Source organism: Cylas formicarius, unplaced genomic scaffold, assembly GCF_029955315.1.
Source record: "Cylas formicarius isolate icCylForm1 unplaced genomic scaffold, icCylForm1.1 PGA_scaffold_1__22_contigs__length_36826433, whole genome shotgun sequence".
Taxonomy (NCBI): Eukaryota; Metazoa; Arthropoda; class Insecta; order Coleoptera; family Brentidae; genus Cylas; species Cylas formicarius.
The window spans coordinates 36185032-36198278 of NW_026844264.1; the positions used below are offsets into that span (position 1 = coordinate 36185032).

Here is a 13247-nt window from a genome sequence, read left to right on the forward strand (position 1 = left end):
ATATAATTTAATAATTTTAATTATAATAATAATTAATATAATTTTTTAAAAAATTGCAGTCTCCGACAAAAATCGTTCCCGGCAAAAAACCGTATAACTTGTGTCAGATCTAATGATTAAAGTATAATATAAAACATTTTATTAAAAAAATCTTTTTTTTGCCAGTATTTTGTATGTAGATAATCAAAAAAATGCTTGAAATAGAAGCTTTGGGGACTATCTTCCCCGTTTTCCAGTTCAAGAATTTTTTTGCGAATTTTGCGAAAGTAACAAGTACGTAATTGTATTGCGAATAGTAAATTTGATATATTAATATTAGAATGCGTAGCTCGTTTTAATAAATAATGGTTGGATTGAAGAGACACTTCACTTAAATCGAAATCATAAAAATTATAGCTAAATACCAAGAACTTTCATTATTATTAAAATGACGATTCTAAACGAAAATAAAGGCGATTTCCCGGAATCGAGAGGTCCCTTAAAGGGACCTTAATAAACGTACGACTGCCCTAAATCGAATAAATCAGAGCCCCGGGACTCCGCGTGTTCGAACTTAACCACGAGCTATTTCCAAAGTTGTGCTTTTCCGCGATAACAATCGTCTAGTCGCGGAATTTCGTTGCGTCACGTTGGCAAACTATCAATAAATAAATTAACTCGGCCGTCTCGTTCTGGAAAGTTCCGGCCACTTTTTACGATGTCGTTGAAGATAACCGACCGTTACAGTAATAACCGATCGCCTTTTTTTTTTCGAATGAATTGAACTTTTTGATAAGCGAACGAGGTTTTACTGTAATGTATCTGTGAATGCTGTGGCTGCAAAATAAAGACATGGCATAGAAGATAAAAGAAAAGAGAAGAGAAATTACACATTACAAACGCTACGTCAAGCACACCTCATCAGCACCATATCTTGCGAAGGGAGTTTATAAAACACCCATCCATAAACATGAAAGGAAAGGTGACTGCCCTAACTATAGATGTAAATGCATAACTGTAAACTATATGCACGAATCTTTCGCAGTATAGATGAGAAAGATTGCTCTCCGCTTAAAATAGAAGAGCAGGTTTGACCATGTATATATTTACTTTGGTTCAACTAATGTTACAGTTAAGCTCCAGAGGCTCTGGTAATTCCTTGCGAAATCTACTAGTAGCAATCAATATTAGCAATTAAACAGCTCAATGATCGGGTGTCATCAAGAATAATACTTCTGTCCCGTACGCTTTTTAAGATCTACCTCCGACTCCGAGAATTGAGAAAGCCGTTCAGCGGAATACTACTTAACGATAAAAGAACACTAGACACCCTCCATTTTGGAGGCGGTCAAGGGGTAGTAGCTAAGTACAATAAAGATTTAAAATTTATGACAACACGACCTTCTAGGTGAATGTGAAGAAAACAGTAAATATATGTGCGTAGGCGGAGAACCTCAGAATCTAGAGCTAACCAAGAAGATCTAGAATTTATGACAACCCGACTTCTAGCTGAATTTGAAGAAAACAGTAAATGTATGTGCGTAGGCGGAGAGCCTCAGAATCTAGAGCTAACCAAGAAGATCTAGAATTTATGACAACCCGACTTCTAGCTGAATTTGTAGAAAACAGTAAATGTATGTGCGTAGGCGGAGAGCCTCAGAATCTAGAGCTAACCAAGAAGATCTAGAATTTATGACAACCCGACTTCTAGCTGAATTTGAAGAAAACCGTAAATGTATGTGCGTAGGCGGAGAGCCTCAGAATCTAGAGCTACCCAAGAAGATCTAGAATTTATGACAACCCGACTTCTAGCTGAATTTGTAGAAAACAGTAAATGTATGTGCGTAGGCGGAGAGCCTCAGAATCTAGAGCTAACCAAGAAGATCTAGAATTTATGACAACCCGACTTCTAGCTGAATTTGAAGAAAACAGTAAATGTATGTGCGTAGGCGGAGAGCCTCAGAATCTAGAGCTAACCAAGAAGATCTAGAATTTATGACAACCCGACTTCTAGCTGAATTTGAAGAAAAGAGTAAATATATGTGCGTAGGCGGAGAACCTCAGAATCTAGAGCCAACCAAGAAAATCTAGAATTTATGACAACCCTACTTCTAGCTGAAGAAAACAGTAAATATATGTGCGTAGGCGGAGAACCTCAGAATCTAGAGCTAACCAAGAAGATCTAGAATTTATGGAAACCCGGCTTCTAGGTGAATTTGAAGAAAACAGTAAATGTATGTGCGTAGGCGGAGAACCTCAGAATCTAGAGCTAACCAAGAAAATCTAGAATTTATGACAACTCGACTTCTAGCTGAACTTGAAGAAAAGAGTAAATATATGTGCGTAGGCGGAGAACCTCAGAATCTAGAGCTAACCAAGAAAATCTAGAATTTATGACAACTCGACTTCTAGCTGAACTTGAAGAAAAGAGTAAATATATGTGCGTAGGCGGAGAACCTCAGAATCTAGAGTTAACCAAGTACATCTAATTAGGAACCCAAAGGACAGTAGGGATAGGACAGAAAGTGAGAGAGAGAATAAAGTCAAATCAAATTATTATTGATGAAGTAAGGCAACTCATATAGTACGGTCATGCTGATTGATGGGAAATAGGTGACTAACCAAAATATTGTTAAAAGGGGAAAAAGAGGACTACCAAAGACAATATGGGTCGGTGGTATAAAAAAAGTTATGCCAGAACGAAACCTACAGCCAGGAGACTGAGATGATCAAGAGGCATGGCCTCTAATAGGACTCAAACCAGGAACAAATTTATTTTAGAAATATTATATTAGAATTAGCGTTTCTTAACAAATGTTTTGTGATAAGTAATTAACTCATTTCGTTAGTTTTGGTTAGTTACGAAGTTACTTTTACCGCATTCTCCATTCTATAATATAAATAGCAAATGAAACCAGTGCCTCAGGATTATCCATTTCTATACAGCATTTGTTAGTAAAGTTCCAGTCCATATTAAGCCTTGTCTGGCACCAATAATATTGTCAACTGTCAAACTTCAAACACATCCCTCGTACCTCCGCGCAAAATGGACCCCTCTTGCCGGAACGCATTTTACCGATGAAATGAATGAATGAAAATGAAATGATGGTTAAACACTCCTTTGAGCGCACTTCACATCTTTCCGAGCTGCGCTATGCAAGTTTATTCGCACAAACGAATCAATCAACGTTTAGGTGGAAAGTACCGAGAATGCCGGAGCGTATTTAGATATAGATTTCAACTGAAACCGTAGCCAACCAGAAAGAATTTAACTATCGAGTAAAGACAACAAAAAATTCAAATTTTTGTTGTATATAACTTAGATCGTGAGGTATAAGATCTAGAGAAACTTCCGCATAATAAGGATTATGAACTGTTAGATTCAGACTATAATCGACACACTTGGACTCATCTCAGACGTCTTAAAATCTGAAAATCTACCTGCAGACGTTTTCATTTAAATCCCAACATTATGTGGTCTATCTGTACTCCGTGCACCGACACACTACTTTTACAATCGAATAACATAACAACACCCTTTCGATCCATACTAAAGCAGAAATTAACACATCCAACCTCAGTTTTTCCCTCAAACTAATTATCAAATCAACAAGTAATTCCGTTTGCCGCTATAGTAGTTCCGCCTGTTCAAAATATCCTAGCAAATATCAACATCAAATCCACTTGTCCACTTGACAGAGCTTAAAACCACATTAAAAGAACACCAGAGGTCAGTAAAAATTTAACAAATCGGATCAGCAGTTTCTGAACGTCATCGCGAAACAGCTAGTGTTGGAATTCAAGGTCTTCACTGAGTAACAATTTGAGCAAACGCAAGCAAGCAGTGTCGGGTTTTATGAACATGTTGATCTCATACTTGAAAAAAAAAATAGTGGCCCAATATTTGAAAGTTTCCAATTGCAGCAAATCATAAGGGATGTGAAGATGATTTATATTTCCTTCCTATGGCTGCAAACTCAGCGTTGTACCTTGAAGTGGAATAATCTGCTGCACTTTGCTCATTGTCTCTTAGTTGCTTGTTACTTAAAACAGTGCATTTGGTCCCGTGTGCCACATACTTGCAAAGGGTAGATATTTTACGTCGGGTCTCTCCAATGTATTCTTTGCCGCATAGGCAAGGAATGCTGTAAACCCCTGGTATCTGTAAGGCAAGAGACGCAAGAATAATCCAAAAAAATTTTTAAATAGTAAGTGGGAGTCTCCTTAAAGAAAAATAAAAAATGAATAATTTTATGTCCGTTGTTGATTTATAGATGGGGACTAGAAGCACGGACGACTTCAATGGGATCGACCACATTCGTGGATTCGCAGAGTTGGAGGAATTAACGTGAAATTGTTAATCAACCGCGTAACAGTTTCGCAATTGAACGCGGCATGGATGGATGTTTTATATATGTATTTCCGAAATGCATACGCCTTAATTTAAATGCTTGTATTAATTTGATCCTATGGAATGCATTAAACAATGACCGGGGATATGACATTATTTGGGTTGGATCTCATGAATTATTAATTTTCCGGATAATTGTAAAATATTGGCGAACGTAGTCCGGCCATTTCATATTCCGATATTAGTGTTATTAATGCTGTGTACGGCTTATCTGCCGACTATGATTGAAACCGCATGACCGAAAAAGAGTCCATTTAAATACAGCAAACTATGTAATGAAACCGATATGATCTGATGTCCGTTTAAGAGGGGCCTATACCTTATCTCGAAACCCTTTTTTTTTGGTGAATTTTGGTAAAACAAAGTTTCACATTTTATTGGATAGTCCTTGCAAAGACAATTTCGACGATATATATGAGTATGCGTCTGTGATGTACCGTTTCGAACTTATTAACGATCCTCTTCAGAATTCCGGTTATGTATAAACCATCATTGTTGTTAATTTTACGAAAATAATGCTTTTCTCTAGGCAATAATCAAATTTAAAATTATTTCTTAAAGTACTGTGTTCCGCAAAATGATACATTTTCTTAAATGAGACTCCCTGTATATTATTACGGGTAGTACGGGTCCCTGACTTACGGCTTTGCCTTAATTAATAGATAAAATCAAAAACTGGATATTTGTAGATTTTGATTTTATGTTCCAGAACTTTGCTTCACACTTTTTCGAGATCAGTCTTGATTTAGTATAATTAACAATCGATATTCCTCCGTTTTATATCAGTTTCATCTTTTCTTTCTTATATTGCTTTCATTTTTAATACTTCCAAAGTATAATGCACATACAGATTGCTTTGTTATCTACGAGAAACATTAAGTTAACCTGAGTAGCACGCATGCTGTGCAGACTTTTATAATTATTCTTATATCCATTACTATAAAAAGCATGAAGCCGAGTATTAGGTATGAATCTATTCCTTCCTCTTGTCCTTTATCAAAACTAATAACAATAAACCTGACTTTCAAAAACTAGAGCTCATAAAAAAAATCTGGTGGCATTTTTCGAATCCGTTCATTTCGGGTCGCATTGCACCGATTTCAGCAGCAATTTATCGGCTCTGACGAACATCACTCCATATTTTCTTTGCCAAGTATTCGTATTATTTTATCCGATTGACAACTACAAGAATATGGCAGAAGAAAACGAATGTAATAGGAAACGCGTTTTGCGTGTACTTTCCCCCGCCTTTGGGATCCGTTACAGTTTACCGACGGCATCTGAGCTTTCGTTAAGCAAGTAAACCAACACCTGTCATATAACAACTAATCCAACTCATCAAGAATTCATCCCGAGTCGTCTAATTTGCCACACAAATCCCGAACCGACGACGGAATGTTGTTCGCGAAACAAAGGGCTGAGACGACGCGGCGGGACAACGTCGAAGGTTTAGTTGGCAACGCCATTGTTTCAGGAGCTTTTATTCCGATTGTGCTCAAGAAATTACAGTCCCGCTTTTCTCGGTGTCGTCGCGACAACGCTTTTTTTTTTTCACTGTTTAAATGAAATTTGGCAACTACGACGGATAAGTGAACTGAACGAGGTTGTTGTCGCAATGATATTAAATCTAAGAAGGCTTAAGAAGCCCCTATCCACAGAGATACAACTTCTACATGTACAAAAATTTTGTTTTAATAAACATATTGGTTTAACCCCTACAACAAATGTAAATAAAATAAAAAATAAATAACAAACTAAATTATCAAAATGTGAGTGGAAAAATTATTCAAGAGGCATCCTCACATAGATAGAACGTCCGTTCATTCATCGCAAGTCTAGTAATTGCAGATGAAAGTTTCCAAATATATAATTGTAAAAAGTGCTAGCGGACCATTTTTATTCTTTACTGATATTATTGATATTGAGGAAATAATAATAATAATAATAATAATAATAACAATAATAATAATAATGTCTTTATTTTCGAACAAATTTTACAAATGAATAGCGAGAAGCAAGTAAACAAATGCTCAAAAAATGGCGAAGTTCAGATTAGAATCTCTTCTTCTTCTTCTTCTTCTACTTCTTGGAGATCTGTCGATCTGTTAATTCTGAAGCTGCCTCTGCGATGTGGATTTACAACTATCTTTCCACCTCTTAGGTGGTCTCCCGGGAGGTCTTGGGCCGGACGGGTTGTTTTCCAGGACTATTCTCGGAAGTCTGTTCTCGTCCGTCCGTCTTGCATGGTTGTAGCACTGCCTCTTACGTTGTCTTCCCCATCTCACGATATCTTGTATCCCGCACTGCTCTCTGACATCTGTGTTTCTTACTCTGTCTCTTCTTGTTTTCCCCACTATTGTCCTCAGTGCTTTCATCCCTGCTGCCCTTAGCATTTGTTTCGTCTTGATTGGACCAGACTATATCTCGTAGGCATCCTGATATTGCGGAAGCGATATGATGATCTGAGGGGCGGATTGAGTAGCTCTGCGGATGGCACTGCCGGTCCCAAGCCCGGATAAAGGAGGAGGGTTCCTAGGCGAGGTTAGCTGTCTACCTGGGGTAAAAACAACCAATTAGCTCACAGAACTGAAGATGAGAATCTCACAGGAGGAAATCCCTGATCCACTTAACCACGCAGGAAATTAGTTAATTTATAAACTTAACCTAGGCCTAGAAGTGTACCTATAATAATAATATAATGAATAAGGATAGTACGAGGGAGTCGCAAAGCAAAGTCTTTTTTGATATAAAGTGACTATCACTATATGTATGTTTTATTCTGTAAATCTAAGAGAACCATCAAATACTAAGCCAAAATTACATACAGTCTCTTTTATGGGCAAAACAGTATCCTCCATTTCAACCCTTATATTGTCCTTTGCACTGTGAATATCTAATTTACGTCCTAAGAATAATAATAAGCAACATTTTTGGGGATTAAGAAGGAGGGAGTGCTTTAAAGACAATCCTTTCAATGTATTTAGCTACATATTCAATATTCCACGCTCGTCCTCACCGGCTTATCGTCAGCGTAAAATTGGGCTGGACATTTTTTTAGTTCCTTTGGAGCAACGGAGGTCTAGTGGTTCTGATAATACAGATTCGATCCTGTCACACTGAGATCTACTTGATAAAAAGTGCAGAATTGCCAGCACCGTGAGAAAACTCTCGTCTACTGTCCGCAATATATCGTCTGTTACAGAAGCCTTATTGAGTTTCTGGAAGAATGTTCTATTATCCATTTCTCTAGTATAATCGACAAGCACGGTAAAACACTAATTGGGAGTAAATCTTTGTAACTTTTGGGGTTGGAAATTTTGGGCAATGGCGATACTAGATCTCTTTTCCAGCATTCCGGAAAGACTGAGTTTAGTATACAAAAATTAATAAATTGAGTTAGGAAAGGTAGCGTGAATGGACAGCAAAGCTGTGAAGCCGTTACTCCTCCGCTCTGGACTTCATTGCTGTAGTATCTGAATTTCATTATCTACATAAGATTCACGGAGTCCATAAAATTCACATACATATTGTCAGCACCATTGGTTCTCCAACTTATTCTCTGGCGAAATATCTAGCTTTTATATTAAAACTGATATTCTGGTTAGTTTCGACATAGAATCTCTTTGTACTAAAGACCCTATTCCTGAACATCATTTCAGATATATTGAAATCAGAGAACCTAGAACCAAACCTCATCTTAATCGAGAAATGCTTGTCTGGGAAATATTTTTCTTATAACAGTCAAATTTTTGAACAAACTATGGGAAAAGCTAAGGGTTCGCCAATATCACCAGTCATCACGAATACATTTATGGATGATATCTCGACACCTTCCAACAAAAGCCAAAAAAAATAATTTGAACGCTACGTCGATAATACTCGTATTCCTATTAGATTTTCTTACACACTTAAACTCTATACATTTACCATTTAATTATAAATAATAATCTCCCATTCTTAGAGATTCTTATTAATGGAAAATTAGACCTAACATTGGATCATTCTCTTTACAAAAAACCTACACACACACGGACTGATACTTTAATGCAACTTACTTGGTTACAGAGCCGTAAAACATAGAACTAAAACAACGTTCCCTCTAATAATTTCATCATATCACAAAATATACTTCATCACAATCTCCCAAAGACAATAAGTCCGATAACAACCCCACCCTTACCACTGCTGTCCTTATATTCAAAACATCGCTAACCACATATCAAAAGTTGTTCAAATATCTCTCAACATCTTCAATATATCAAGGACCAAATTTTGTTTGAGAGGTGTTTACATAATTCCATGCAAATATCAAGCAGGCTCAAAGAACATGAAAGAGCCTTAAGACTAGCTAGCACAAATAAACTAATCAACAGTTGCCGAACACAATCACGAGACAGGATATAAAATGTTATTCGATAAAATGAAAAATCTTGCATGTAAATGGTTCTACCAACGAAAAATCAGAAAATTTATAGAAATCTATAAGCAACTAAACAATCTGAACCGCAACTCACCTGTCACCTGTCACCAATGTGCCATTTTAGGCAAACTTTTAGAACGCCTTCAAAATATCAAAATATATTTTTATAAATGTATTTTTAAAGCTCTTTTTCATTTTATAACTATTTTTTGCATAAAATATATGGAAATCTTTTAATGGAAACACACAGCGTCATCAGTTTTCGTTTATCTCCTTTAAAAGTGTCCAATTTGGACCACCCTGTACTCGGCGGCGGTTTTCGTGTACCCTCGTCGGGCGCTTTATTTTAAAATTGACGACTTACACTCTCATTTCACCATTAACCATAAAAAGCGATTTATATTTAAATGTAATTCATGCGACGTGTTGCAAATCGGCATCCATTATTTTTGCCGCATTTCGACCCCAAAATATTATACTGTTTCGATTACTTTTTCGAAGTGCATTTTAAAAGCTGTTTTTTCTATCGCCGATCGGTTATTGTCGAACATAAAATTGAAGATTGAATGAAGATAACTCAGATAAATGAGATTCTCTGAAAAATGGGTCAGAGTTTCTTCAATATAAGTCAGAATTAGCGACTTCAATCAGACTCATCTTCTTGAAATTCGGATTTATTTTGTTTTATTTTTACGTCAGATGATTAGCGAAACGTCAGCAAGTTTAACTTATGAGACCGTTAAAACCGACTTGGAGTAAACTAACCAGACCGTTAGAAAAAATAATTTCGATATATATGTTTCTGATGCCCATTTTTCCTGATTGAAATTTTTAAGCTCACTTTGCAAGTTCGTAGTACAATAATTGTTTTACCAGTGCAAGTTATTTTCAGGTTGGTAATTAAAATAATGAGCCTCGAACCATAAAACTCGTATATATTCACTGCTCATTGAAGCGATACGTCGCTATTCTTTGCAATCCATTCCAAATAAAAGGATAATTTAGTGTAGACGGAAGGAAATCCGATGTAGCAGTAGGGTATGATGAACGACTGAACGCCATATAGGGTTCCGTTGATGGCCAGGGGTCCGCCAAAGTCACCGTCGCAGATCGAAACGCCTATGTCGTCGTTAATTGTACAAAACTGTTTATCCCTTTGGATTAAGTCGATGTAGATGTGTTCGCACACCGAGATATTGGATACAGTAACGTCACCATTCAGCAATACCGCCGGATATTCGTCGAAACCATCCGTAGTGCCCCAGCCGCTGATGGTAGCATTCTGACCCTCCAGGTTCGGATCTCCTCCCGATGTTAGAGGGATTATTTGAACCGCGTCGTTAATAACAGCCGCCTGACTTAGTTTGATGAGAGCTATATCGTTTAAAAACACATCGGCAAAGTAACGCTCGTGCTGAATAATGGAATCTCTGGTTCCCGTGAATACTTGTCTGGTTGACTCGTTGCTTGAGCTGATGTCGTAAGCTCCCAACACGACGGTGAAGTTCTCAGCCCTAGAAACGAAACCATATAGACAACAAATAAGCGAATAATAATATGGCTACCTGTAGGTGCAATTTGCGGAAGTGAGCACGTAATTCTGAGATATTAGACTTCCCCCGCAAAACCAGTCTTCTTCGCCCGACTGTAGCTTCACATAGGCCAAATACGGCACAGAAGAGGCAGTGGCGTCGTGTCCGTTTATAATCTCGATAGCGGCGTTGAGACACTATAAATCAACACTGAATCACAATAGCCCATCACAACGAAAGCGGGATTAAGACTGCTGTCCTTTTTAACAATAGACGTAATACGCGATGCTTCCTATTTCTCGGGAAAAGTAGGGTTATTGAGGGTAACATTGAAGGGGATCCACCAAGACATTCGTCTAGTGCACACAAGATTTCGTCTCTAGTGAAAGCAGATACATTGAGGTGGTTCTGGTGGGATCTCAGAAACCTCTGGTTGGTAAAAGCTTTGCCAAAAAGTTCATCTAACATACTACCACTTTCCAGATTATGGATAATCTCGGTGAGATGAAGTTGAATCCTCATTTATTTTTTTTATAAGTCACTGAATTCATAATAGAGTAACTGTAGTGCTTCTACATATGGGATATTCTACAAAAATACTGACAGCGTTAGCGTTAATTATGCAAGAACCAATATTTCTCAATGACATTAGCGTCATGTGGAAGATAAACTAATGTCGTATATTAGAGGGAGAGCAAGAAGTTTGCACTCAACAATATGTTCAAAGTTTGGGTATAGAATTTCATTGCACTACTTAGCTTTTCTTCAGCATTATCAATTTTTCCAAATCTTTATCTTAATGTAGCGTGAACTAAGGAAGAAGTATTAAAACTTACCCATACTGCTTGTCCTGCGTTGAAAATAACAACGCACCAAAAAAATACGTTAAAGGACATTTCTGTTGCCTTACTCGCGTCCACATTCGCAAATGGAAAACCGCTTTGCGATCTTTGCATCGCATGCCCTCAAACAAGTGTAGATAAGAAGTATATCAGATGCACTCGTCCAAGATAAACACAAAAATACCTATCGACGAACAATAATTTATTTTTTGTTATTACAAATTAACCAAAATGTTCTCTTCTATCCAGTCGAGATAGAACGTAATTTTCGAATAAACCGATGGGAATCCCACGTAACAACCGGCAATGTTAAAGGATTGCACCCCGTATAAAGTCCCATTGATGACCAGCGGCCCACCAAAGTCTCCGTCGCACATAGACACGCTTTCATCCACATTGCGGGAACATAGGTGTCTGTCTCTTCTTACCAGATCGTAGTAAGCTGTTTCGCATATTCTGACGTCAATTATGGGCACCGATCCGTTAAGTAAATAGGTCGAATACCCTTCCTGGAAAGGGCTCGTCTTGCCCCATCCGCTCACTGCTGCAATCTGGTCTTGTAGCGTGTCGTCGGCTTGCGATGCATCTGCCAGAGGAATCACCTGAACGGCGTCGTTAATTACAGCTGAAGAGTCCAATTGCAGTAACGCTACGTCGTTGAGAAGAACGTCTTCGTTGTACTCCTGGTGCGGTATGATGCTGCTCACGTTGAACGTTTGCCTAGTGTTCTCGGATTGATCATTCAAGTCAAACGCACCCAGTATGACTGAGGCTTTGGTCGCACTAAAAAGTAAGGAAGTAAATGTCACATGAAAATTGATGGAAGTGAAGGATTTCCAACAACCAAAAGCTGCTTATGCCTGGAATAAAGTGACATAATATTCAAATAGGCATATAAACAAGGCAGTGTGATATGATCCCTTTAAACTACTCTGCTGCTCTATTTATCGGACCTCGCGACTCTTTTAGAAACATGTACGGAAAAAACTTACATACTCTAACTATAAGCTTAATTTCTATTCCCACTTACGCGTAGGTACAGGTTGCAGATGTCAGAACGTATCTCGCAGCAATCAGCGATCCTCCGCATGGCCAAGAAGTTCCATTTTCCGCAGTAAATTCTACAAAGGCTTGGTACGGTATGGGTCCAGTTGCGTTTTGACCGCCTATGACTCGCATGCTTACATCCTAAAAAAGTTTCTTGATTACAGTGATTTTTCTTTCGTGGGCTTTGTATACGCACTTTACCAACACTTAGAGCGGAGATGGAGAGCACCGCGATTACTACAACGCGTAAGCTCATTTTACCAACATTAATCGATAACAATGCAAAAAGCATATACTGGTGCTATGTAGATGTTATCGTTCGTACTCGAAATCTAAGCGCTTACGTAGACAATCAGTTGATACTGTTTGCATACACCCAAAAAGTTAATTGAGGAATTTATCAGCAACTCTCTCAAATTCGCCTCTTATCAGAAATATGCATATTTTGAAAACATTGAAGAGTACAGGTCGTTATCAAGATCCAGATTATTGTTTTTTGAGAGTAGTCGGTACCTAAACAGTCTCTTGTGATATTGAAAAGAGGAAAACAACTCTGGTAGATGTGTAAATAACAGAAAATTTGCCATTTTTGAGTTGTACTCTGGAGGGAGCAAAGAATATCGGATCTCCGTCTGTTTCTATTATGGGTAATAATAAAAAAAATTTGAGTTTTGGTTTGGTTTTGGTCATGGTTGCGAGAAAATATAAGAAAAGAATATCAATACTTTATCATTCTTTCTGCCCCTAAATAAAAATCAAAAATGAATTTTTGTTTGATTTTGGTTTATTAAAAATAAACTAGATGAAACTAAAGCTCCAGGTCCAGTAGTTTAAATAAAATGTAATTCATTTCGAAACTATGCCCCGACGGCCTACGACATCCTGTGAAACAGCTTCAAACAACAAGACGTTTTAAATCAAAAATAAAAAGATGGATTGAGCCAACAGATCGGCATTTTATACAGCTTCTGTTAAAGTCTGTAATTAAAAAATATTCATCTTTGATAAAAAGAAAT

The 13247-nt window shown here is 37.5% G+C and overlaps 2 protein-coding genes across 2 annotated transcripts; both read right to left on the minus strand.

Annotated features, from left to right (window-relative positions):
* Positions 1-9728: 9728 nt before the first annotated feature.
* On the minus strand, positions 9729-11290 carry LOC132696156 (chymotrypsin-like). The gene is made up of 3 exons (XM_060660814.1): positions 11179-11290; positions 10376-10539; positions 9729-10324 (listed from the first exon to the last, which is right to left on the minus strand). The coding sequence occupies exons 1-3, from the start codon at positions 11236-11238 to the stop codon at positions 9757-9759; spliced, it is 792 nt and encodes a 263-aa protein (XP_060516797.1). The 5' UTR covers positions 11239-11290; the 3' UTR covers positions 9729-9756.
* Positions 11291-11377: 87 nt separating this feature from the next.
* LOC132696155 (brachyurin-like) lies at positions 11378-12581 on the minus strand. Its single transcript, XM_060660813.1, has 3 exons — positions 12428-12581; positions 12215-12372; positions 11378-11967 (listed from the first exon to the last, which is right to left on the minus strand). The coding sequence occupies exons 1-3, from the start codon at positions 12521-12523 to the stop codon at positions 11400-11402; spliced, it is 822 nt and encodes a 273-aa protein (XP_060516796.1). The 5' UTR covers positions 12524-12581; the 3' UTR covers positions 11378-11399.
* Positions 12582-13247: the final 666 nt, after the last annotated feature.

Coding starts and splice junctions, on each gene's coding strand:
- LOC132696155 (XM_060660813.1), bottom strand. CDS start 12,523: ATGCTTTTTGCATTGTTATCGATTAATGTTGGTAAAATGAGCTTACGC. Junction 12,373..12,427: donor CCGCTCTAAGTGTTGGTAAA/GTGCGTATACAA, acceptor AAACTTTTTTAG/GATGTAAGCATGCGAGTCAT. Junction 11,968..12,214: donor TCTGCAACCTGTACCTACGC/GTAAGTGGGAAT, acceptor CTTACTTTTTAG/TGCGACCAAAGCCTCAGTCA.
- LOC132696156 (XM_060660814.1), bottom strand. CDS start 11,238: ATGTCCTTTAACGTATTTTTTTGGTGCGTTGTTATTTTCAACGCAGGA. Junction 10,540..11,178: donor ACGCAGGACAAGCAGTATGG/GTAAGTTTTAAT, acceptor GTTGATTTATAG/TGTCTCAACGCCGCTATCGA. Junction 10,325..10,375: donor TCCGCAAATTGCACCTACAG/GTAGCCATATTA, acceptor TTTCGTTTCTAG/GGCTGAGAACTTCACCGTCG.